Source organism: Ochlerotatus camptorhynchus, unplaced genomic scaffold (assembly GCF_037179485.1).
Source record: "Ochlerotatus camptorhynchus isolate MF236.1 unplaced genomic scaffold, CSIRO-AGI_Acam_v1.1 ptg000473l, whole genome shotgun sequence".
In the NCBI taxonomy this organism is placed as follows: Eukaryota; Metazoa; Arthropoda; class Insecta; order Diptera; family Culicidae; genus Ochlerotatus; species Ochlerotatus camptorhynchus.
Genome location: NW_027040959.1, coordinates 155947 through 181616, shown reverse-complemented (window position 1 = coordinate 181616; position 25670 = coordinate 155947). Strand labels below are relative to the sequence as shown.

Below are 25670 nucleotides of genomic sequence, written 5' to 3'. Positions count from 1 at the left end.
GGTCCTGGCATTAGCGTACAAAAATGTCAAAAATCAGCATCCAAGCACTGGGAGTGTTTTCACTTTGGCCCGTCGTCTAATTTCAGATAAAAACAGGCGTTTATGATTTTTCCTCTCATACTTCCCCTCGTCTACTCTCATGTTCTGTTGGAGAGCATGTGATCCGTTTAGAAGACGCGCGCACGCTGGTTTCTTTTCTTTTTCTAAAATTAATATCGGGATTTGCTCGGTGTGTCTTAATAACGCTGCTAGGGGTTACTTTCGGGGTCAGCGGATTTTTTGAGGTTCCACCACCATATGGGGTGCTACTGAACCTTCAGACCGAGACGCTGACGATGATGGCGCATTTTGTTTTGGCTAAGATTTTAAGTATGATTTTTACTTAGAGGTAAATAAATAAACAGATTAGAAGCATTTGGCTTCCCGAGTTCCAAATGGTTTTCCATTATTTTTTCCCCGTCGGATTTTCCCTGGATGAGAAAAATTTAAATGCCATTACGCACCGCACCGGTGCAATGCGTCGAGCTAGGCACCACCACCATGCGGAGAACAAAGCACTTTACATCTGTTTAGTGGGATAAGAGATGAAAAAACATACACTAGCTTTGCTCAAGCGCGAGAATGGGATTTTCCCTCGGCTTTATGACTGGTTTTCCAAATTGATTTATGACAGCGTGTCGGGATGACAAAATTACTACGCTCAGTAAGAGGGAAAGACGTGGAGACATGGTCATAAAATTGGTAAGGTATCAAATTCTTAAGATATTCTATTTATTGATCAAAATAGGAAACCTCAGCCAAGCTGTTCCGGATTGAAGTATTTTATTTTTTATTTTTGCAACCTGGAAGTTTTTGTTTTCCTTCGATCTTGTTTTCCGTGCTGAGCACCAATGCTACCGACGCCAGGAAGGCAGCTCCCACACCTGGACACTATCTATCGACCCATCAACTCATGAACCGGGGACCAACGGCTTTACTTCCCTTTCGAAGGAAGGCGTGATCAGAGATGTTATGCCTCAGAACATTCCAGCGGCGCCGACTGGGATTGAACCCAGGTCTTCTGTCACGCTTACCATTACACCACCGGTGCCACTAACGTGGAAGTTCAAGTTAAAATTGTCTAATAATGAATAAATGATAAGCAACTATTCTTTTTTGTATCACACATTGATCTGCAAAAGCAAGTAATCTACATTCCTGAAAGATTGCCACTACACGTAAGCTTGAAGTGAATAGTAGGTTTCAAAATATGAAAGCTCCAGGTGATGATGAAGTTTTCTATATCCTAATCCTAAAACTCCCAGAGAGCTGCGTGTCTTTCTTGGTAGAAATATGCAACCAATATTTCATATTGGCATACTTTCTTGAAAGCTTAAAAAATACCGAAATTGTTCCAATTCTGCTTCTTGATTCCAAATTCGACCTACGAGTTTCCATTTCGTACAAACGTATAGGAACGCCTTCTGATTTTGTCATACGGAGGAAGCTCGGGTTGAAGATACAAATGGGATGTACAAATGAATTCGCTTAGAGTGCTTCTTTTGTCTTTAAGAATAAAGGGTGTACATATTCATTATTTGCTCACAAAGGCTTTGTGCTGTAGCTTTTGAACTAATGTACACTCAAAAAATATTGCGCAACTCTCCGTACCGACGCAAAGGTCGGTATAAAGGGAGAGAATGCAAACTTAGTATAAAAATGTATAAAATCGAAATATACTTACAATGCATACACAGAAAAAAAAAAGTTGTTGAATATTACATTCAAACTGCTGCAACCAGGTTAATCCATCGGTTATGTAATATAACGTTGTACGATGTACATCGACTTTGCGAACAAAATTACATCCATTGATGTAATATTGTATCTGCTTTTTGCTATTACATCATTATTTCATACATCAGCTTGAATTACATTGATCGATATTACATTTTTTTTTTGCTGTGTAGGTACCGTTTATTCGAGAGAATGTATTTTTTGCTTCTTTATTTTATTTATGGTAAATATTATTGTTTCAAATGAAAATAAAAATTGTCTCAGGAAGCTTTTTTAATTGGTTTATTTTTTATGAATATTATTTAAAAAATACATACAATTTCTCCGCCGGGACAAAGCTCCGAAGGGAATCCAAATGTTCTTTTTCCTGTCATTTTAGTAAACACTGATCGAATTCCACTCCGTTATTCGGACTTAGTATAATTTTGACGAAGTTTTAATCGAACCAATGTATAAATTTTGAAAAAGCATAAAATGCTTTATATTTAATCTATATTTGTTTTGTAATATTTTTGAGTGTATCATACTAAATCGACAGACAAACAGACGTAACTTTTTGAAAAAGTTTTTCTTGAAAACATAGTATCTCAAAACATATGACCTCAGTAACGACATCTCTCGGGCTTCTCGCGGAAAACAATATTGCATAAAAGTTCTATAGAATGCATAGAAACGTCAAAGTGATCCGATGCCAGCGCTGCGGCGAATAGTTCGCGGAGCTGATAATATTCAAATCAACCGTTAAATGCGTGAACGAAGATACACAATGAAGTGTTACGTCTGTTTGTCTGTGCTAAATCATACCTATATTTGTTCTTTTCTGCTCGATAGGATGAAAATCGGCGATTAGGCCGAATTAAATGTTTACCCTATTCCTCTGCTGCCTTTTCGCTTGTAATATCACGGAGAACAAATTCGTTAAGTTAAGATAACAATCCTAATAGTTACTTTCACATGGAAAAATATTGTTGTTTGAAAGAAACCTATAGTTATTTCAACATTAATTTGACCGTCAACTCAATCATATCTACCTAATAGATTCAACTGTTCATCTTATACTCAATTCAACTATAACTTTGATCAATTATAACAACCGCCAAATGTAATTTATTTATATACTATGGTTTCAAGTGATCATCATAAATCCACATACTTTTAACTTGTGATGCGTAGAGCAGGCGATAAGATAGCTGGCTCTCACGCAGATGAACACGGTTCAAATCTAAGTTGAATGTTCTTGGTCACTTTTTTATGATTTTGCAGTTGTGTTTTTGAGATCGATAAAGAAGCAACACAAACCTCCTTGATATGTCGATAATGAAGAGCAGTTCGTTTAATAAACATTGTAAAATTTTGCTTTCCTAACAATAGTTTTCTTGAATCAACTAAAGCATAGTTGTATTTTGGAGTTTGACGTTTGTTCATCTACTGAAAAATATAGTTGAGCTAACCGAGGAGCCAACTATGGACTATAGTTGTTGCCCTCTATATATAGTCAAATCAACTATAGTTTCGGGTTATCTCTAAAACAATTGAACAATATAGTTATTTTGACCGGAAAAATAATTGTGTCTGCTAAAATTTGTTCTCCGTGTACTCAGCTGCATACTATTAGATATTTAAAAGTACGTTGGAATAATGATTACTGTTCTATTTTATAACGAAGATATTTTTCAATGACGGTGAATGAAATCGCAAACTGAAGCTGCACGGAACCAAAAAATAACCCAGTTTAAATGTGCACTCACTAGATGGCACTGCGATCACATAAGGGTGGTGTTTCCATAGCCTTGTTCGAGGAATTGATTAGTGGGATATCTTGTTAATTAAATATCTTTGATATCTTGTTAATTAAATATCTTTGGCTGCACCCTCCGCTCAGTCGTGTGGGTTCGTACATGTATGATGGTGTGCGTGTTTTCTTCCAACGCTGCAGTTCAACGTTGTATCGTCACAAACCTATTGGCGCTGTTATCTGTCTCTTTAAATTCCAAAGAGTGAAGGGGGTCTGATAAAAGCAAAATCGATATAATGAATCGCGTAAAACAGGATTGAGTATACTTTTATGTTGTGGTTTCAATCCTAGTTTCAAGTTGTATAATTTTTGAATTTATTTTTTATTGTTCCCTGCCCCCCTCGCAAGACTCGACTGTTTTGTGACAAAAGTAAAAGTATTGATTTGTTTCTTCCTAACGATGTTATTGAAAAAGGTTTATTCGTTTTAAAAATTAAAAAAAAAAAACTTTTTTTCAAATATGATTAACTTGACTTCAGAACTATGCTGCCGCTCTTCGCATGTCGGTCCCATAGTTGTTTTTGTCAAAACTGAGTTTTTTTCAATGCAAATGGTAGATAATCACAATACTGGATGAACTCAACAACTTTGTTCTGAAAAAGTTTGAGAAGACAGTCAAATTAGTTGTTCCATCACATAAGAAGCAATGGTACGAAGCAAACATAAAACACGATTTTCTCGGCTTGCTGATTTTCGCTATGGGACGGACATGCGAATAGCGGCAGTATGATAGGTACACCAACAGAAAGTAGGTACTTCACTCAACCCGCAATCAGAATTTATACAAACGATAGAGAACAAGACAAATCTGTTGCTCCACAAAAGCATATTATTTTATTTTCGCACTACCAATATAAATCTCCGGACTGATTGCGGTAACAAGATTATACACCCCGACCGTTGATTGTACCCATTTACAAAAGAAACCACCCTCCCACTTCAACTGCTCAGGCAAAGCAGCGTAACAGTTTGCAAATTTCTCCCACACTCTCAATTTTACACAAAACTGACAAAAGGGGGTTACAAAACGATCCCGATAAGGAGCGCTCAAACGAAGCGAAGATTTAACCACCGAAGAAGATCTCATTTTATATTCCTTTTGTTGGAATTTACCCGGATAGTGTTCCCATAATGGGTTTTCCGCCAGGATCTGCTGTCTTTGTCCTGCCATTACTTTACCGTGCTCTACTACGAGCAAATCATCAAGATAGCTCTCTCCCAAGCTCAAAACAAGCAGCACCCATCCGCCCCCACAGCGGCAGTTTGAATAATTGTTGTGTAAATAAACTGCCATTCCGGAATCGAATCACTTCTCGAGAGGATCTTGGTTTCTTTCGGGCGACCGCCAAGAAGACGAAATCGAATTAAGATTAAGAGATACTTTAATTTACACTTGAGCAGTAAGTATATAAGAACAATAAACAGCGGAGGTACTTTCTTGGACTTAATTTTATTCGCAGACAACCAAAACTTTACAACGTCATGTTTTCTTTCTTCTTCCTGAGACGGAACATCAGGTGTGGGATGGCAGTTAAAGTTCGCTTTTCGGCTTCTTTAAATCCGGCCCGGATTCGGAGTCAGTCTTTACCTGTTCGTACCGTTGTTCGAAAAATTTAAATAACGCATCCATGCAGGAGTACGACGTCATCTCATGCTTGATGTGACCTAGAAAGTGAAATATAAAAATTAAATAATGGTTATCAAACTACCTACATGCATATTTCCCCTTCCCAACGAGAATCATAGCACTTCAAACATGATTAGCCTTTTTCATTACTGGTACAAATGGATGATTGAAGCACGCACTTATTCGTTGTAATATGGCCAATCAGCGAAGCATGCAAATCAGAACCCAACATGCAACACGTGCTCTAGTGCTCTCACCTGCTGAGTACCGCGGTAGGTCGCGCTTGGAAATTGTTAGCGTCGTGTCGAGTGGCTCCTTCGAGGTTACCCAGTTGCGGCCGATCTGAAAACGCAACAGGAAGGGAAATGCAAATGAGCGTTAATAATTAAATCGGGATTTTTATTTGTCTCCTAATCGATTCACGCACCCCAATTAACACTTCGGGAACCAACGAAGACGAGTGCACGCTATCGGTGAAACCGACAGCAAATACTTTCTGCTTGAAAAATTCGGGGAATTTTTGTGCTAATTCCACCGTTACAACGCCACCGTAGCTGTGTGCCACAATGGCAACCGCATCCGGTTCGCTGGGTATGATGTACTTCTCGAATACCGATACGGCGTGCTCGGTAGGGCTCCGGCTACCCTTGATGCCCTTCGTGCCGCCACCGGCAGCCTTTCGATAGTTGTCGTTAGTGTTGGTCAACAGGACTTCGTATCCTAGCTCCCGGCCCTTGTTGATGTAGGGAATTTGCGTTCCCGATTCCAAGCTGTGGTTTATGATAAGGCTGTGAGAAGAGAAAACCGAAAAAGAGGAGAAAGATGAAATTTATTTATTAACTGTCGAAGGACGACTTAGGTGGATAACATCGATAGAACTATTTTTTTATATTCATGTGCAGCCTCTTTTAGCTCAGTCGGTAAAGGCGCAGCTACGAAGCAAGACCATGCTGAAGATGATTGGGTTAGATTCCCGGACCGGCCTAGGATTTTTTCGGATTGAAACATTTCTCGACTTCCCTGGGCATAGAGTATGATTGTACTTGCCACACAATTTTACTATAATGTAAAAATGGTACAGGCATCGAAAGCTTTCAATTAATAACTATGGAAGTGCATCTAGAACACTAGGTTCAGAGCACGCAATAAGCTAAAATGTGACAAGCATTAAGCTTGAAATGTGAAGAAGAAGAAGTGTTTGAAATTTAAATTAAATTACATTTCAGTGCTCCAGTTACTACAGTAAGTTACTTACCAGCCTTAATTGTTATGATATATACCTAATTGTTTTTACATTGTTCCTGCTTTAGCAATTTCGTAATTTTAAACAGGTTTTTTATAACTGCATGTCAGTATGACAATTGTCATCTTAAACTAAATCTTATCAGAATATAAAGGGAATTAATCGTTGCAATTGAGGATTGCAACGATTTTTGCCTGAAATTGTTTATTATTTAGTTTAACATTTGTTCTCAAGTCTCAATAGCTTCTTTTCCTGGTAGTGCAACAATTTGCACAGCAAAAAACATGACCGGTCGATAAACATGTTCAAATATTAGAAGTTTTTTCTTCAGGCAGAGTTTGGATGTTCCTGTTCATATTATGAAACGGACAAACACTTTAAGTCCCAACTTTTTTATTTAACTACATAAGTCCCAACTTTTTTATTTAACTACAGTCACCCCAGTATTATGGGCCAGCTAGTCACTATTATGGGTCAGTCAGTTCTGCATGTTAATCAAATGGAAGTAGCCCATAATTGTGGGTGGCCCATAGTACTGGGGTGACTGTACTTTGCATAATGCTTTTTTCGGCAAGTTTTAAGCTCTAATTATAAGCAGCATAGAAAATAAAAATATGTTGCAGCATGTAATTTTTACAAAAATTACAATCACATGTGCTCTTAAAAGTAATTTTTATACTCATGTCAATATAACGTGAACACCAGGATAAATTTTGAAATTGTTTCAAGTCAGATATTTTTTTATTTCAGCTCTTCTTAAAGACACACCTAGGGTTAACTACCCCATTTCCCCAGTCCCCAAAATATTCCTGAATTTAATTAAACTGCATTGAAATTCTTTTGTAGTTTGAGAAACTAACCTGATGCTCGCAATATTTTTTTTAACTTCTCTGAACTTTTTTGGACTTCCTAAAGTTCCCACAATTTTTTTAACGATCATGAATCTTCTCTAAAGTTTTAACAATTCACTGAACTTCTCGAAACTTTTTTAAAATTTATGTAATTTCCCTGCTCTGGAATACCTCTGCTCTGAGGATATATGTTCTTTCTTGCAGTTTTTTTTTTGTTTAGAATTTTATTAGCGAGATCAATATCTTTGTTGTACTTTCATGAATTTAATTGAACTGTTCTAAAAATGCTTAAGCTTGTTTGTTATCTCTAAAGTTCTCTGAAAATCTGAGAACTTCTTGAAATTTCCCGCTAATTTAGAGAAACTAATTGAACTGAACTCCCCTGAAATTCCCTTTGTTTTTGGAGCTTTGCTAAACTTATTTGAGATGCTCCCAAAATGTCCATAAAAGTTCCTAAAGTTCTCGGATCTTCCCTTAAGTTCCATAGACTTTGAAGTTCTCGAAATGTTTCTGTGAATTTTTCGAAGTTATTCTGAAATTTCAGGAACTTCTTTAGGCTTCCCCATTCTAAATAATTAATACAGTTCTATGATTTTCACTGAAGTTCTCAAGACTTGTCTGAAGTTCAAATTATCGAAACTAATTCATAACTTCTTCAATAGTCCAGAGTTTCCTGATGTTTTTAAAACTGCCAAAAATATTTCTCAATTTTCTTTAAATTCTCTAGACTGCCCTGTCTTAGTTTTTTTTAAACCCATCATTTTACTGAAATTGATTTAATTGCCCTTAAGTTTAATAAAGTTTATAAACGCTCACGGAACTTTGCCTTAAATCACTAATTTTCCCGGCAAGTAATTTTCAATAAATATCTTAATTTATTTAAATTGATCAAATGTTTCGGTAAATTTTCTGATATATATTTATAATTCTCTGAAGCTTCTTAAGTTTTTGGATCAATCATAGAATTCACGGAATATCCCATAATTCTAAGTAAATTCCTAGTAAGTCGCTGCTAATTTCCCTAAGGTAAAGTGATTTTTCTGATGTTATCTGATCGTCCTCAAAGTACTCGGAACTTCACTGAATATAATGAAACAATCTAAAAATATCTAAATTTCTAAGAATTTCTCTGAAATTTATTGAAAATATCGGTGCTTCCTAAAATTTCTCGCCTTTTTATTTTAATTAATGGAACTTCGTTGATGTTCTCTAATCAACTTAGCTAAATTTTCGAATTTTCTTTAGATCTTGAAATTTCCATGATATAACACCCTTGAAATACTCTCACATTTTCCGGATGTTCATATAATTTGTATTGCGTTCGAGAAAATTGCTCTGAGCGAACCGAAGTTTCCGGAAATTTCGATTTCTGCAATTTCCTTGAATTTGAACTGCCCCCTTTAGTTCTCTCATCTGTCTTGCCGTCTTGATGTTCTCGAAGCTTCCCTAAAACTCTCAACTCTAAGGAAGATCTCGGTTTTGCTTTAAAATAAATGGAATTCTCGTAAACACAGTTAAACTTCCCTGAAATTCTCTGGAATTCTGTAAAGTTTCTGAAATATTTCTGAAGTTATCATAAATTGTCTGAAGGTCTCTATACTGAATCTCTCGGAACATCTTAAGGGTTCTCGATTTTATTTAAGCATCTCATGGAACTATCCTGAATTTGTCTAAACTCACGCTTATAAATGTTTAAACCAATTCAATAGTCTGGGCTAAAGTTTCGGGGACTTCCCCCCCTTAAGATCTCTGGAATTCCCCAAAGATCTCTAGATTTAGCGTTTCTGAGAACAATAGAACTTCATTAAAAGTGGGCGTTGGCCAAATTTGGATTTTTCAGATATATTCCTAAATAGGACCTAGATTATTTAATACTCTAGTAACCTCAAATCCGTGCTCTGTCCTAATGTTTCATTGTTATAAATCAACAAAGGGGTAAAATATAAAATTTCGGGTAAATTTGAAAGAAAGGGAACTTGTAGTGTAGAGAGCACTGCCCACTGGACGATTCTAAAGCCTGGCCAAGTGAGTGGGGTATGGGTTTATTTGATTGAACGTCATTTCCAATGTATATATTGATACATTCAAACCATTGGCATTTGAGATAAGACAGAGATAGGATGCGGAGGGCCCGCTTGAGAGGAGCGTAACCCATGTTATGGTTTCCAGCTATTAAATAGTTCAGATAGGCTAGAAATGACAGGTTTATAGTGAGAGAATGTACCATATTGGGAAAGCATAATTTTCATAGGGTGCAGAGCAGCTGAGCTGTTCGTTTGTAGTTTGACCTTCCTTCAAAACCAATTTGGCTCTAGAACAATTTTAAACTTGTTCTGCATTATTCACATGTTGCAATTATTGAAAAGAGCTCGATATAAGATAGCCACAGAGAACAGACTTTGAGGCTCAAAAATTTCTCTAAAAACTTGTGTAAATATTCCTATTCGACTTAAGCGCCACTAACGGCGACTTCCCCACTTAAAAATCCTCTTTGACAACATGATGGCGCTGGCGTTGCAAAACTTACAATAGACACTAAGTGCTGGTAGCGCCAAGTGGCAATTTTCAGCAGATAATTTAGCAGATAATTTACCAAATTGGTCGAAAGTGATAAATTTATAGAGGAAATCAGGAGATGCTAGCGCTACGTAACGGCAACGTTTCCACTTAACTTTACACAAGTTTCTGATCGAACTTGGACGTCTGGTCTCTGTGAGATAGCTTAATACAATTAAATAGAAATGCCAAAATCTTGCCGAGTAGTTTAGCTGTTCTGATTTCGGTACAGTTTGTTAAGGTCGGGTATAGTTTCTGAGTATGGATGCCCATTTTGAAATAACTCATATTAGCACAGAGTAATAGTTTTATTGCTACGGAGCTTTCTTTTGGGATCGTCTTTTCTTCATACAATTCTCATTATTCATACTATATTAATCATGATCAGTCTTAGAAAATGTTATATGTTTAAGCCCCGTTCTAGATTTGTTTGTTATTCATATCTTATGCATTGCAGCTCACGAGAGTTTACCAAATATGAGTTCTTTTTCTCATCCACAATAGTTTGGGGAGAGAGGGTGATCTAAGAGCTGAATAAAGGGTGATACGGTCAAAATTTGGTCAATATCAACTTGACGTATTTCTTTCAATTTTGCATTTAAAAAACCTGAACACCCCTCATTTTGAAGGTGTGTGTGTGTAGAATGTTGCTCCTATTTTGATTTTGTAATTCACTCTTCAGTTGTCAAAATGCCGTCCAAGCAAGAAGAGCAGCGTATCAAAATTTTGCTCGCGCATCGCGAAAATCCGAGCTACTCGCACGCAAAGTTGGCAAAATCGCTAAAAGTTGCCAAATCAACCGTTACAAATGTAATTAAAGTGTTTGGGGAACGTTTGTCGACAGTCTGGATCGGGGGGAAATCGAAAACCGAAAGCCGCTGAGACGACAAAGAGAGTTGCCGGTAGTTTCAAGCGAAACCCTAACCTCTCTCTCCGAGATGCCGCAAATAAGCTGGGTGTATCGTCTACAACCGTGCATCGAGCCAAAAAACGAGCCGGACTATCGACTTACAAGAAGGTAGTGACTCCAAATCACGATGATAAACAAAATACGACGGCCAAAGCGCGATCCCGGAGGCTGTACACGACGATGCTGACGAAGTTTGACTGCGTGGTAATGGACGACGAAACCTACGTCAAAGCCGACTACAAGCAGCTTCCGGGACAGGAGTTTTATACGGCAAAAGGAAGGGGAAAGGTAGCAGATGTTTTCAAGCACATGAAACTGTCAAAGTTCGCAAAGAAATATCTGGTTTGGCAAGCCATCTGTATCTGTGGCTTGAAAAGCAGCATTTTCATAGCTTCCGGGACTGTCAACCAAGAAATTTACGTGAAAGAGTGTTTGAATAAACGTCTGCTGCCTTTCCTGAAGAAACACGGTTGTTCCGTACTGTTTTGGCCGGATTTGGCATCTTGCCATTACGGTAAAAAGGCCATGGAGTGGTACGCCGCCAACAACGTGCAGGTGGTTCCCAAGGACAAGAACCCTCCCAACACGCCAGAGCTCCGCCCAATTGAGAAATACTGGGCTATTGTCAAGCGGAACCTAAAGAAGACCAAAAAAACTGCTAAGGGCGAGCAGCAGTTCAAGGCAAACTGGCTTTCTGCGGCGAAGAAAGTGGACAAGGTGGCTGTACAAAATCTGATGGCAGGGGTCAAGCGTAAGGCCCGGCAATTCGGATTTGGAAAAGCGGAAGCCTAACTGAATATTTTTCCTGAATTTTATACTAATTGAACTTGAAAAAGAAATTTAATTTGATTTTTTAAATAAACGATTTCACCGATTTACACGCGTTTTCCCTTGACCAAATTTTGACCGTATCACCCTTTAGAGGCAAATAATATAGGGAACACAACACCATGACCCAAACGACTAACGAACGCATGCGGCTCACACTTAACTTGTTCTATTTCTTTCTTCCCCTCATGTACCAATATTATCTACCTGAGAACAAATGGGAACACGGCCAGATTTTCAATAGGAAGAAGGAAAAAAGCGAGAAAACGTAAGAGAGTAAGCAGTCAGAAAGGATTAGGCCATTTGGAAACAACCAATTTATACTGGACGGAACTGGTAAGTAGGATAAGAATTGTAAAAGGTGTGTGCTTGCATGATTTACCTATTTTAGAATTACCTATCAGCCACATAAGAACCTCATTTCCTTCAATTATTACTCCATTGCAGCACACACCTAACATTCATATAGTTTCAGCATTATCGACATTTAGGTGAGTTGTAAAGTATAATTACCATGCATAGATATAAGTTAATGTACCAGAACCTGGACGGACACGAGCCTACCCAGGGGAGGACCCGGATACGAACAGGACACCGAACTGTTTACCGAAAGTTGAGCTGTTGAGATTTCGGTAAAATAATCTCAGTGTGCAAGTCACTAAAAAAGTGACTCGCTACCAGCCTGGAATTTACGCGGATATCGGAATTTACGCGGTTTATCGTTACACAATGGAGTCGCTTTTTACGCGGTTTTTACACGGTTTTTTTTTACGCGATTTTTTACGCGGATGTCGGAATTAACGCAAGTATCGTGTTGTGAAAACAGCGAAAAAGTTACCAAATAGGACATATTGTAGTGTTTACTGTTGTGTTATTGACCAATAGACGAGTACACTGATGGATTTGAGTTCACTCACTCGAGAAAAAGTGACACAAGCTGCGGGCAATGTTAACTAATCATGAACACTAATGGCAGTAAGCTCCACCTCGAATTAACTTCTGATTCCGACCCTGTTTTGATGATCTGCCAGCCAAATGTTTGCTTAAACTCGTGTTGATCAACTTTGATGTCGACGTCAAAGCAGCTTAATATTCTTGATCGAGATTTAATACGAGGATAATACTGGTTGGAATTTACCACATCTTCTTCTTCTTATTCGCATTTTCAAGATTATTTCTTAGCGCATATTAGCTTATTGCGTGCTCTCAACTTAGTGTTCTAAATGCACTTCCACAGTTATTAATTTAGAGCTTTCGATGCCAATACCAATGCATGAATTTGAATATTGTGTGGCAAGCACAATGATATTCTATGCCCAGGGAAGTCGAAAAAATTTCCAACCCGAAAGATTCCCTCGACCGGATTGGGAATCGAACCCGCCGCCTCCGGCTTGGTAATACCGTGCCTTTACTGACTAGGCTATGAGGCCCCTATTCCTAGTCCCCTATAGAATTTACCACAATAAATGTTCATTATTCAGCTCCAACCGTTTTATCCTTATCCCGATCACGAATGACAGGCTGTTTTACCATAGAGGTAACTCTTAGACTAGTAGCTTCCGAAGAAACGTGCTCAGCTTTTTGACTCAGCTCTGGTTTTATCTTCGGTCCCAAGCTAATTGATGCACCCCTCGAAACGTAGGAAAATCTACGAACCCCTCATTTATCTGTCAAACTTTCATAGCGAATCAAAACAAACATTGTGTAGTACTAGAATTGTGACTAGAATGGGGTACGTTAATCGATTTGCTTGGGAGCCTATTGGTCAAGTAGTGAGCCACCGGTTGGTTTTACTATTAATCAATACTATCTTTAACAAACATTTGGCAGATCCTCCAATCAGGGATTCGGAAACATTGCCCGCAGCTTGTGCAACTTTTTCTCGAGTGAGTGAACTCAAATCCATCCGTGTACTCGTCTTTGAATTGGGTAAAGAGGCAACATCTTATAAGATGGATATCTGTCACAAATCAATGGCCTGTTGAATGAAAACAACCGCACCCTGGATCTCTGCTTTGTGAGTGCTCGTGATACAGCTCCTTTCCTCTCCACGGCATCCGAACCTTTAGTCAAGGAAGTGCATCATCACCCTGCTTTAGTTATCGTGATCGAAAATAATATTGTCCATGATTTCACCAGCACTCCAAACGCTGTCATATGACTTCCGTAGAGCTGACCATCGCAGTATCGTCCATGTGCTGTCTAACCTAGATTGGGAGCATATTCTAGATCCTGTAGACGTCAACATTGCTGCACAAACCTTTTCTCACGTCTTGGCATATGTCATTGACAGACACGTTTCCAAAAAGATCATCCATATCGACTCTCGCGTCCCGTGGATGACGAAACATCTTCGCTCGTTGAAAAGAACTAAGAAGGCTGCTCTCAGAAGATTTACTAAACTCCGCACACTGCCGCTGAAATGCTACTATGTCAGACTCAACCACGAGTATAAGCGGTTAGTCGTCTCTGTTTTCAACGCTATCAAAGGAGGATTCAACGGCGGCTAAAATCACACCCGAAATCCTTCTGGAACTTCGTAAATGAGCAACGCAGGGATGTCGGCTTACCCTCTTCCATGATTTTTAATGGTGAAACTGCTGGAAATCAACAAGACATTTGCAACCTGTTCTCAGCCAAATTTGCTAGTGTGTTTGAAGACGAGCAACTCTCCGCTAATATCATTACTTCCGCGGCCAGTTATGTTCCTTTGATCAACCAAACGCTCAGCATGGTCGAAGCCACTACAGATACGATTTCTAGAGCAGCATCTAAACTTAAGACTTCAACTAAGGCTGGACCCGATAGTGTTCCGTCGATTATTCTTAAAAATAACATCACTTGTCTTTTAGATCCACTGCGCCGCATATTCCAGCTCTCTTTTTCCAGAGGCATCAGCGTCTTGCTGGAAGACTGCGGATATGTTTCCTGTTCATAAAAAGGGAAGCAAACGCGACGTAAACAACTACCGGGGAATCACGTCGCTGAGTGCTGTATCAAAACTTTTTGAATTGGTTGTCATACGAGTCCCTAAATGCGCATTGCAAGCAATATCTAAGTACATATCAACACGGATTCATAACTGGGCATTCCACATTCTACGAACCTGCTGTGTCTAACGTCTTACATCACAGACAGTTGGATTGCTCGGACCCAAACGGACGTTATCTACACAGATCTTACGGCAGCCTTCGATAAGCTGAACCACGAAATGGAAATCTTTTTAGATGGTTTCGTTCATACCTCACGGAGCGCCAATTGACAGTAACTTTGGGTGCTTGTCGCTCAGCAAGCTTCTGCGCAAAGTATTTCTCCTCTACTTCGACGACGTTCACCATGTTATCACAGAGCCACGATTATCGTTTGCAGATGATCTGAAAGTTTTTCTGCGCATCCGCTCACTCGTCGACTGCCGTTCTCTCCAAAATCAGATTGACATCTTTGCTGACTGGTGTAGTCTAAACCGACTGGTGGTCAACCCAGCTAAGTGTACAGTTATTACTTTCTCACGCAAGAAACAACCGATTATTTTCAACTACAAACTACTAGGCACGACTATCGAACGGGTGCACTGCGTGAAAGACTTAGGCGTTTTTCTAGACTCAAAGCTGACATACTCAAACCATATATCGTATGTCGTCGACAAAGCGTCCAGAACGCTTAGCTTTGTATCGGTGAAGAGAATCGATCATCGCAGTTAGGCCCTTATGCATGCTCACTGTCGAATTGTCGATATCAGACGCGCTTCAGAATTCAACTCATCCTTGCCTATTAAAAGCATCTCCACCGCTGTTACATTTGGAAACTGAGCCAGAATGGCTTTCGCCTGTCACCAATGCGTTAAGCCAGTTAAAGGCGATGAAGAATCCGTCTCACGGCGTTTTGCGACAGGATGATTCGCCTGAAGTGCAGCGGCAGAAAGTTGAACAAGGCTATTCTGAATATTGTCCACATTATCCCGAACTTCTTTCGGATGTGCAACGAATGCGCGAAGCTGATGAAATGTGCTTGGTTAAAAACTGCTGTTTCGTCGTTTGGTAGTGCGATTAATTCTATCACCGAGATACAGGAAATCCCACACGCTGAGCTTAGGAAGGACATGGCTAAGCAAGGACGGCAGATCGCTCAGCTCGAAAAGAATCGCATTGAAAACTCCGACACACTTGGTCACTTGATTCCGGCGATCGCATGCGTCAACCGCCATTAAAACGGCACCGCGATGAAGACTTGCTCACCAGCAAACCACTTGTTGGTACTAAAGCAGTAACGGATGACAATGTCTTTACCGAGGTCCTTACTGTACCCACCGAACTGTTTTGACTGTACCTTTCTAGTATACATCCTTGCGTGAAATCGGAATCAATCGAGAAGCTGGTCAAAGGTTGTGTACAGTGCGAGGATCCAATTAAGGTTGTGCCGCTAGTCAAAAAAGGATCCAACATCAGCCGAATGAGCTTCATCTGGTACAAAGTCGGATTGGCTCCCAAACTACGCAAAGTTTATAAGAGATGAACCAGCCTCTGGCTGAAAGTCGCAAAGTTGCTCTCACATCGTATGTATGGTCGAAAGGAATATTGTTTCGTGAATTTGAAGACGGTTCAATAACATGTGGATGCCTCGTGTGAACACGCCTACCATCACGATCTCTCCTATTCCGGGACCTTCCGAGTTCTCAACTCCCATCTCCGGACTAGACCCAGTACGCTGATTCAGAATTGGATACCGTGAATTGTGAATTGAGACGCTGTAAACCAGAACGTAGTGCCTGTCGCATTATGGGAGACCTCGAACCACTCGATCCAGTCGCCATCAAAGTCGTTCTATTTCCTGTCATCAGAGTCGTTCTGCCTCTGCGATCGAGTCCGGTGGTGGGGTCTCTCAACTATCGTCTTCAGGCAAGTGTGCTACATTAATTACAGTCATTTGCCCGTTTCCAGTTGAGAGGCACTTCTGATACTGCTATTTTACAACATCCACTTTACTGTTCGAACAATCCTAATTTATCTCCGGGATGCACAATAGACCCCTTCTAAGCTCCAATCCAATCTTGCCTATTCCTGCCAGCGCTCAGCATAGTCGTCCTGGACCTGGGGCTGGATATGGATCAGGAATCTTAATGTTTGCTTCTACAGGCAAGTATAATCAATATATTGACCATTCACTGCCTGATACAGATTAAATTTCAGCTATTCGGACTGTGGTAGTAATTGTGATGATCTGTAACTCTCACTCCTGGGAACACGGAACGCGCCGTAGAAAGTCTGATGGAAGCCCCCAATCTCTCCGTCTCAGTCCTACCATCAGCAGCCTTCGTTCGTCATAGTCGTTCCGGAACTGCTGTCGGATGTGGAAAGGGGTCTTCCAACCCGCTCACTATGGCAAGTAGTCATTCAGACTCGACGATGGTCAGTTATTGCCTGATGTATCTGTGATTTCCAGGGAGAACAGTCGTTCGATTCCTTGCCGTAAGCAGGACGTCGGAGATAAAAGTGCACATTTACGTCAAATCGTTGTGTTGTCTTGGATGCACTTATTCCTTATGAAGCGAGAAAAAAGTTCTCCGAAGACAACAAAATAGTTTGACGTGAACGTGTACTTTTATCTCACATTTCAAGGACAACATGTGAAAAGGGCATACAAGCTTTTTGTAAACAAACTTTCTTATGCCTTTTCTCGCCACCCATATGACACCAACGCAAACTATCAACATCACCGGGTAGAGGAAACTTTTCCCTTCTCGATGATGTTATTGGTTTGCGTGAGCGATCCTCGGTTGGCGTGGAAATAACCTACAAAGGTTTGTTTACAAAAAGCTTGTATACCCTTTTCATATGTGGCTCTTGATTTTCGCATTTTTTGGAGCAACAAACCAACCATTACTATTTTTGATTTTTTTTTTTTTCAAAACTGCGCAGAATTATGGCTCTTTACGGTACATCAATGACAATCATATAGTGAATTCGTTTATTATCGGGGTTGGAACCAGTTCCAACCCAGTGCGAAACCGAACTTTTTGTCAGTGCGAACCTCAACCTGAGCTGGGTTTTAAAAACAAACGATCAAACTGACGTTTGTCAGAAAACAAACAGACCCAATCTTGATACCCGATCCAGGTTGGAACTGAATAATAAACGAATTCGCTAATAGTCAATGGCGTCATACAGTAATGACCCGATTTTGCCAGCGCCTCCGTGTATCAGACTTTTATCTTTCAATAATTCCACATAACTGTAATACCAAAATCTAAGGTATAATAAGATCACTAAAAAAGCGCATGGGTTTCGAATAGCATGAGAAAAGATTTTTCAAAGAGAGCTGGCAAAATCGGGTCATTACTGTATAAGATAGTTTGACGAGAAATGCACATCCATCACTCACCTTCTGGCCCACTGCCCGGCCCGAACAACTCCACTACCATGAATCAAAACCAGCAGCTTTTTCGGTTTGTTCAACTTTTGCGTGGTGCTGAAAATAAACGTTGCCTCCTCTTGTGGCACATCATCCGGCAAGAACAGCTTCTTCAGTCCAACGTCCTTTTCCAACTTTTCATAAATGGCATCTGTAATCGTCTCGCCCAGTGCTTCGTAGTGGACCTGATTTTCCTGTGCCGAAGTGTAGATGTTAAAATCGAAACCTTTATCGGTCAACTTCCCCGTTTCCTTGTCCATCTGCCTCAGCTTTCCCTCTAAAAATAAAACCAAACATTATTCACTTTGTACTCACACTCAAATGCACAACCCAAACGACCTTCATTGAAGCCATAGCCAAATCCTTCCAACGTAGTTGGATAGGTTTTTGGTTTTCCTGGGCTCGGCGAGAACATCCTGCTGGCACTTCCACTACTGGCTTTGACGAAACTTTTGATGGGTGGCTGCAAAGAACGAAGCACAGAAAGCATCAAGCGGTTTGTTCCGTTTTCTACGCACAAAACAGCAAAAATTGTCTATTAACCAAATGTAATGCACTCAGCAAAGCAATTATATAAAATGCACTGTTTTGATTGAATAACATTATCAAATCATTCTACTTTAATTTACATTGTTTATCAGCACTGCACACAACTGCACATTTGACGACGATGCACAAATTAACCGATAATATCATTCGCGCGGTTTGTTTTGGTTTTTCTCTTCATGTTTTATGTATTTTCTCGTTGACGTTCAAACGTCAGAAAACATTAAATTTTCAGTGATTTTCAGTACCGGGTAATGAGAACGTACTCCAATCTCCAATTATAGCAAAATTCTCTCGTAACATTTGAAAAGGGCCTAAAAACGTTTGCATACAAAACTAGAAAAGCCCTTTACTGCCCATAATCGAATATCAGTCCCATATGGATAGGAAATCAAGCAAAGATGCGACTGATATGCGATTATGGGTAGTTTACCGAAGAACCCCCGAAAAAAAAATATAATTAAAACAACGAAATAACAATTATTTCCACTGTTGAATTTCGAGTACATTAAAATGTATTGTTAATGATTTTTGATTATAGGGGAAATGGCTCTAATGTTGGCCTATGGATCTAAGATTGGGCCCATCGCTAAAAATCTGCTATTTATCAATTGTATCTAGATGAACGCGTCATTGGGACGGTACTAATGGATATTTTTGGTTGCTATTGAAAATTTAGTCGATTGCTGAATTTATGTATGGGCCCAAATTAGGGACACTAAGGCCGACATTACATACATTTCCCCTATATTAATATTCTAAAATAATTAAATTTAATACTGACCACATAAATTTTTATCACAAGTGATTATTTCGAATTTAATCATGCATGACTACTGCTGAAGTATTATTGGCTCGAACTCAATAAGGTGATGTGGGAATTTGGATACTGTTTAAGCTTTTTTGATATCATTTATTATTGAGTGCACTCAAACCATCAACGCCATCAGGTAATGGAAATTCTTCTCTTTCCGATAGTTGTCTTGGTTTGCATGAGCGAGAAGAGCCTTACAAGTTTTGTGTACACAAGTTTATAGATGTTATGCGGGAGTTCTTACAGTGAGGAATCGTTATTTTTGGATGGCTTTTTAATCTGTATTATTTTTTCCAGATATTTTATCACCGTTTGATTGCTGATAAGGTTAACATATCCGGTCAGAATTATTACTGCCAAATCTCAAATATATACACGCTAAGATGCACATACTTAAAAGTCGGTAAAGAATACCTAGATATCGGTAAAAATTACCAATAATCGAAGAAAGTGCAGATACCTAAATTATCGGTAATCATAATTAACGTTAAAAATGTCCTAATTAATAATAAAAAATAGCCTATTTAAGATAAAACTTAACGATTTTTATCGGTTAAAATACCGATCATTGTTTACCGATAATTTTAAGTAATACGGGCAAAAAAAACCATCCGGGAATAAGAACTTTTGAATAATAATTCAGTGCTAACATTTGAAAACGGCACAAAAGCCATTTGTAAACAAATGGTTTGTGGGCCCTTTACTCACTACTCGAAGTACACCCACGCGACACAACAGCAACATCGGGTAGGGGAAATTTTTTCCCCTTCCTGACGATGCTGTTGGTTTGCGTGGGTGTTCTTCGGGTAGCGAGTAAAGGGCCCACAAACCATTTGTTTACAAATGGCTTTTGCGCCGTTTTCAAATGTTAGCACTGAATTGATATCATTCAAAAACTCTTTATGCCAAATTTTGTAACCCAATGAAAGTTGCGAACGCTCCCCCACATTTTGACGTTAGATATGTTTCACAAGTTGTTTTTGTTTTGGTTAGGCATTTTCGTCTCTCTCGTATTCTCTGTTCGATGTTCGGTGCAGATGTAGGTTTTCTGATTTAATTTAATAATAAATTTAGTCGCTGCTGATTTCAGTTCCATCAATTTTTTTATTAAATAATGCGGAAAAGGCAAATCGACACTCTTAAAATATTTAATTTGAAGTAAGTATTCTAGTAAACAGCCAGCCAGTAATTAAGTTTAATAAACCTCCCGAAAACATTGCAGTGTCCAAGAAGTCAAGGAAAACGAAGAGTATCTTGTAAATTTCGACTCCGGTGGACGGGAGATAGCGATCAATATAATTCTTGGAGCCAACTTTCCCAACGAAAAGCCCAAGTTGATAGTGAGCCCAATACTCAATCATCCGTGGGTGAACTCCAGCACGGGGGAAATTGAAAATGCCCCCGGAATTTTGAATGTGAGTTGAATTTCAACAGATTGATCATGTAGATACTAAATCATGCACTTTTAGTACACCATCCATTCCGATCTAGGCCGAGTGGTGCAAGCCATCAGCCGTGAATTCGAAAAGCATCCTCCTTTGTTGCTCAATGAAACTTCCAGCACGCCACAACAAAGCCACAATGGCAACAGCCAAGAGCCCAAAGCACCGGATCGTCGTATTATTGCTTCACCCGTTACTGTTGAACAAGATGTATTCGGACTACAAGCACTCAGTCTTGAAGATTTGAGCCGATTGAATTGCGATGAAGATTATCTGGAGATTTTTATCGAAAAGTTGGGCTTTGTCCAGAACCAAAGCAACGAAATGGATCAGCTAATGAGCCAAATTGAAGCAATTGCAACGGATAATCTTGCCAAGAAGAAGCTGATAGAGGAAGAGAAATCAAAACTGGAGGATATGTACCTTGAATTCAAGGAGCTTGGAGATAGGTACGATGCTTCCAACCAAAAATATCAGAAAAAATCGGAGGACTTTTCACCGCAACACATAAAAGAGCTCTTGCAAATTGCCGTCTCGGCAGCTGATACCCGCAGCGATGAGGAAGCTCACAAATTTCTCGCGGGAGACAGCGATGTAGGTTCTTTTTTGAATAATTTTATCGAATCCAGGAAAAGCTACACGATGCGGAAGGCCAAAGAGGACAGACTAATTCAACAGCTGACCGCATTGGAACGAGCCACATTTTGATAAATAGGAAGTCAGTTTGTTTGGATGTAAATATTTCGATGTGATATGAATTCGTATGATGCAATTACTTATCTTTGTTTGAGCAAATAAACAGCTATATGTGTATTGTGAGTTTTATTGATTGTTGACATCACATGCTAGTTCCCATGCATGTAAGAATGGTTACAAATAATGGAAATAATGATGATGCAATTCCAATCACTTCATGCACAGATTCTGCTCCACCTAGTATAGGTATAGTTACCAAATCTTATGAATGCCACCTATGCTGGCTACGAAAAGAAGGCGGCGTGTCAGGCCCCTGAATGCAACAATCAATGGCATAGCAAAAAGCTAACGACACCAATGCCGAATTAAAAACAAGGATTTTGCAAAAACCGTAAATGTAAAAGATGTGTTCAGTCAGCTTCTGGTCTTTATTTATTCAGCACGCATCCACCTTCAGAAGATTATACTCTTCAAGCGAACAGCAGGATTCTAACGCCATGGATAATGTTGCACAGCGTGATGGCAAGATTGAATGGCGCCAAAACGAGATCGTCGTCAAGGGCGCACAATGCAATGTATATGATGGTTGCTTATCGAACGAGCACATCTCAACCACACGGGGTAGTTGAAAACGTGGCAGTAGTAGTAGGAGACCCCGCCCTCTCTTGAATATGTTACATTGAATTTGTATAGATTGATTTATCTGTAGGTTCTCAAACTCTTCCAAGTTCCATTTTTTTTATTACCTCAATTTTACCAAGATCTCAGAACATTAATGACCTTTTTCAAACTTCAGTAAAGACATACATATCACCGACAAAGCGACATGACACTTAATTTTGAATGATGCCCGAAAATCGTAAACGGCCGATTTAAATCAAGAACAACATGTGAAAAGGGCATACAAGCTTTTTGTAAACAAACCTTCTTATGCCCTTCTCTCGCCACGCATATGACACCAACGCAAACCATCAACATCACCGGATAGGGGAAGCTTTTCCCTTCCCGATGATGTTATTAGTTTGCGTGGGCGACCCTCGGTTGGCAAGAAGAGGGCCTACAAAGGTTTGTTTACAAAAAGCTTGTATGCCCTTTTCACATGTGGCTCTTGAAATGTGCAGTGATCCGAACTGTCAAAACCATAAGATATTTTGATCTAGAAAAATAATTTGTTCAGAATAGATCAGACACGAACTAATTCATAACTTTTGCATGCGGCTTCATCGCTTAGCTAAATAATTCCCGCGAACACGGAGCCAGATGTCAGTAGTGTGCTTTGATCAGAAATTTTATTGGTTTTGCTATGGTCATTCATGTCGGTTTGTCGGTGTACGAATTGCAATAAACATCTGGGCGAAACAAAAATCAAAAAAACTTTTACTTGAAAAAACTATTCTAGGTTCTTTTTATGATGATAAAAACGAAAAATATATTTACAGTTCAAAATAGGTACAAGTAAACTATTTGTACATCAAAATTAATAGACCACCTAAAGGCGGAGTTGTTATTCATTGTGATGGAAGGTATAGAAACAGTTATGATTTACCTGTAGGAACAGATGTATGTTGCATTTGAGACATTTCATTTATGTTTCTTATTTGCATCGCGGATTTTTGCAGGTTCTCTTTTCGGAACGGGGTCGACATTCGGGGAAGTGACCCATTAAATCATATCTGATATCAGAGGATGGAAGACACGTTTGCTTCAAAATGGATGCTTTTTTTGTAGCGATCATACATGGACGCCCTGCGGCCTTGAGATTGGAGCTTTATAGGTGCTCGTGGTTTTCGCAACTTCTGCTCGAAAATTAGGTAGCTGAATAACATGCTGAGGATGGGTCTTTTTTTTTCTTGATTTGTTTTCCGTCGATCTTGTTTTCCGTGCTGAGCACCGATGCCAGGGAGGCAGCTCCCACTCCTGGACCCTCCCTCCCCATCAACTCATGAACCGGGGACCAGAGAGATCAGGGGTGAGAGGCAATCACGCTTATAACTACACCACCGGCGCCGCTGAGGATGGGTATGTCTTGTGCACACGTTTAAACAAAATGTATGAGTTGACCATAGACAAATCTAAGAGATGATACAGCAAACGGCTTGTACACAGAAAAACAAAACTACCCACCGCTTGGGTTTTTTAAACTCAAATTTGAGTTATTTGACCTCTGTCCGTTTCATTTCCTCTCGCCATTGTTGTCAAAAATAGAACGAAAGATTCGACTCAACCGTCTAGTTCCGTACAAGAAGCCAAAATTGAGTAATATGCGATATACCCAAATTTGAGTTTATTGAACTTAATTTTGGGTAGAAAAAATTGAAAATAACTTAGCGATGGGTATTTTTTTTTGCCGTGCTTAAATGCAAACTACTTTGAGCCGGTTTACCCAAATTTGGCTTATCGTACGGAACATGGGAGATGAGTGAAAAGAACTTAATTTTGGGTTGTTTTGAATTTCTGTGTATACTTTTTTGTTTTGACCCGAATGTGATAGCGACCAATAAGCCCGTCTGCCATGTCCATGTCAACGCCTCGAATGTGATGATTCACGCAGAAATATTGATCGTCGAATAAAAAATATATGAGGTAAATTTGAATGTAAACTCACGCACTTAATCACGGTTTACTTGTTCGGTATTTTTTTACAGTTCTCGAACTGTAAATCACAAAAACTACCGAACATTCAGCTAAAATTACTGACGTTCATTAGTTTTTGCAAGAAACTACTGAATGCGGTAATGACTAAAACTCGAGTTTTCAGCACCGACAAACCGACATGAAACATAAACTTAACTCTTGATGGAGAATCCATAACGGCCGATTCAAATGTGCAGAGGATCTATCTGTCAAAACCACAGAAATGTTTTATCTAGTAATAAATAATTTGTCCGAAATAGATTAGACACGAACCAACTCATAAATTTTATACGCGTGTTCGTGGCTAGGATAAATATTTTCCGCGAAAACGGCGGCAGATGTCAGTTTTGTGCTTTGATCAGGAATGTCTTCGTAATTTGTATGATCAATCATGTCGGTGTTTACAGTACTGATTATGTTTTACTGAAACAGTCATCAAACGAAATTCCAAAATTACTGATCACACTAGTAAATTGGATTCCTTTACGTAATTCTCCTCCGTTCCACCTCGCGCATTTGACTTCAGAAATTTGTTTGTGAAAACAGCAACATGTTTGTGAAAATTAGTTAAACGACTGGAAGTCAACGCAGGAGTGCAGAATCATTCACGAAATCGGGCAGTTCCTGCACTCCTGTATCGACTTCCAGATATTCCATTGAATTTGCAGCAAAAATTTCAATTGTGTGTAGCAGTGCTCAAGACTTAGGCACGCAATCTGGCAGTCCAATAAAGCAACCAGCCGGCTGAACCACGAGGAAGTATTAAGCGTTTAAGCTTAAGATTAGTTTAAACAGCATCATTGCTATTATGCCTCTAAACAAATAAACCTGAGTCCCCTAATAAAAATCGTAAAACATCCGAAATATTTTATTTATTGCTCATTGATATTTATTCCTTAAAAATGTTGAAAAACTCAGCAAACATAATGTAAACAAATAAATTATTGAAAAAGTCAGCAATTCTTTTACTGACTAAAACGGTAAATTTTGACATTTTAGGGATTTTAAATTTTCCAAAAACTACTGAGTTGATTGCTGAAAACGCAGCTGTTTAAAAACACAGTAAAATTTAAACGACTTCGGTAATCTAAACTCTGTGTGTAGGAACAATAAATAAAATTAATACAAAAACACATAAACGCACTTTTTAAGTACAATAATGCTTATTTATTCAGTGTGTGGCGAGCCTCCCTTAGCTTAGTCGGTAAAGGCACAGCTACAAAGCAAGACCATGCTGGAGGTGGCTGGGTTCGATTCCCGGTCCGGTCTAGGAATTTTTCGGGTTGGAAAATTTCTCGACTTCCCTGGGAGAGTATGAGTGTACTTGCCACACAATTGTACCAATGCAAAAATGGTACAGGCATCGAAATCTGTCAATTGATAACTGTGGAAGTGCATCCAGAACACTAAAGGGTGATACGGTCAAAATTTGGTCAATATCAACTTGACGTATTTCTTTCAATTTTGCATTAAAAAAAACCTGAACACCCCTCATTTTGAAGGTGTGTGTGTGTAGAATGTTGCTCCTATTTAGATTTTGAAAT

General features: G+C 39.2%; 2 protein-coding genes across 4 annotated transcripts; one reads left to right on the top strand and one right to left on the bottom strand.

The window, feature by feature from the left end:
* Positions 1-5002: 5002 nt before the first annotated feature.
* On the bottom strand, positions 5003-18684 carry LOC135712365 (FAM172 family protein homolog CG10038). Of its 3 annotated transcripts, none has more exons than XM_065235359.1 (6): positions 18624-18684; positions 18334-18457; positions 17965-18271; positions 5626-5986; positions 5456-5540; positions 5003-5236 (listed from the first exon to the last, which is right to left on the bottom strand). In XM_065235359.1, the coding sequence occupies exons 2-6, from the start codon at positions 18407-18409 to the stop codon at positions 5103-5105; spliced, it is 963 nt and encodes a 320-aa protein (XP_065091431.1). In that variant the 5' UTR covers positions 18410-18457; positions 18624-18684; the 3' UTR covers positions 5003-5102. The 3 variants fall into 3 exon arrangements, with proteins under 3 accessions (XP_065091431.1, XP_065091430.1, XP_065091429.1); XM_065235358.1 differs by having other exon boundaries at positions 18334-18504; positions 18624-18638; XM_065235357.1 differs by lacking the exon at positions 18624-18684 and adding an exon at positions 18538-18619.
* Positions 18685-20384: 1700 nt separating this feature from the next.
* On the top strand, positions 20385-21577 carry Vsp37A (Vacuolar protein sorting 37A). The gene is made up of 3 exons (XM_065235355.1): positions 20385-20512; positions 20577-20769; positions 20824-21577. The coding sequence occupies exons 1-3, from the start codon at positions 20469-20471 to the stop codon at positions 21502-21504; spliced, it is 918 nt and encodes a 305-aa protein (XP_065091427.1). The 5' UTR covers positions 20385-20468; the 3' UTR covers positions 21505-21577.
* Positions 21578-25670: the final 4093 nt, after the last annotated feature.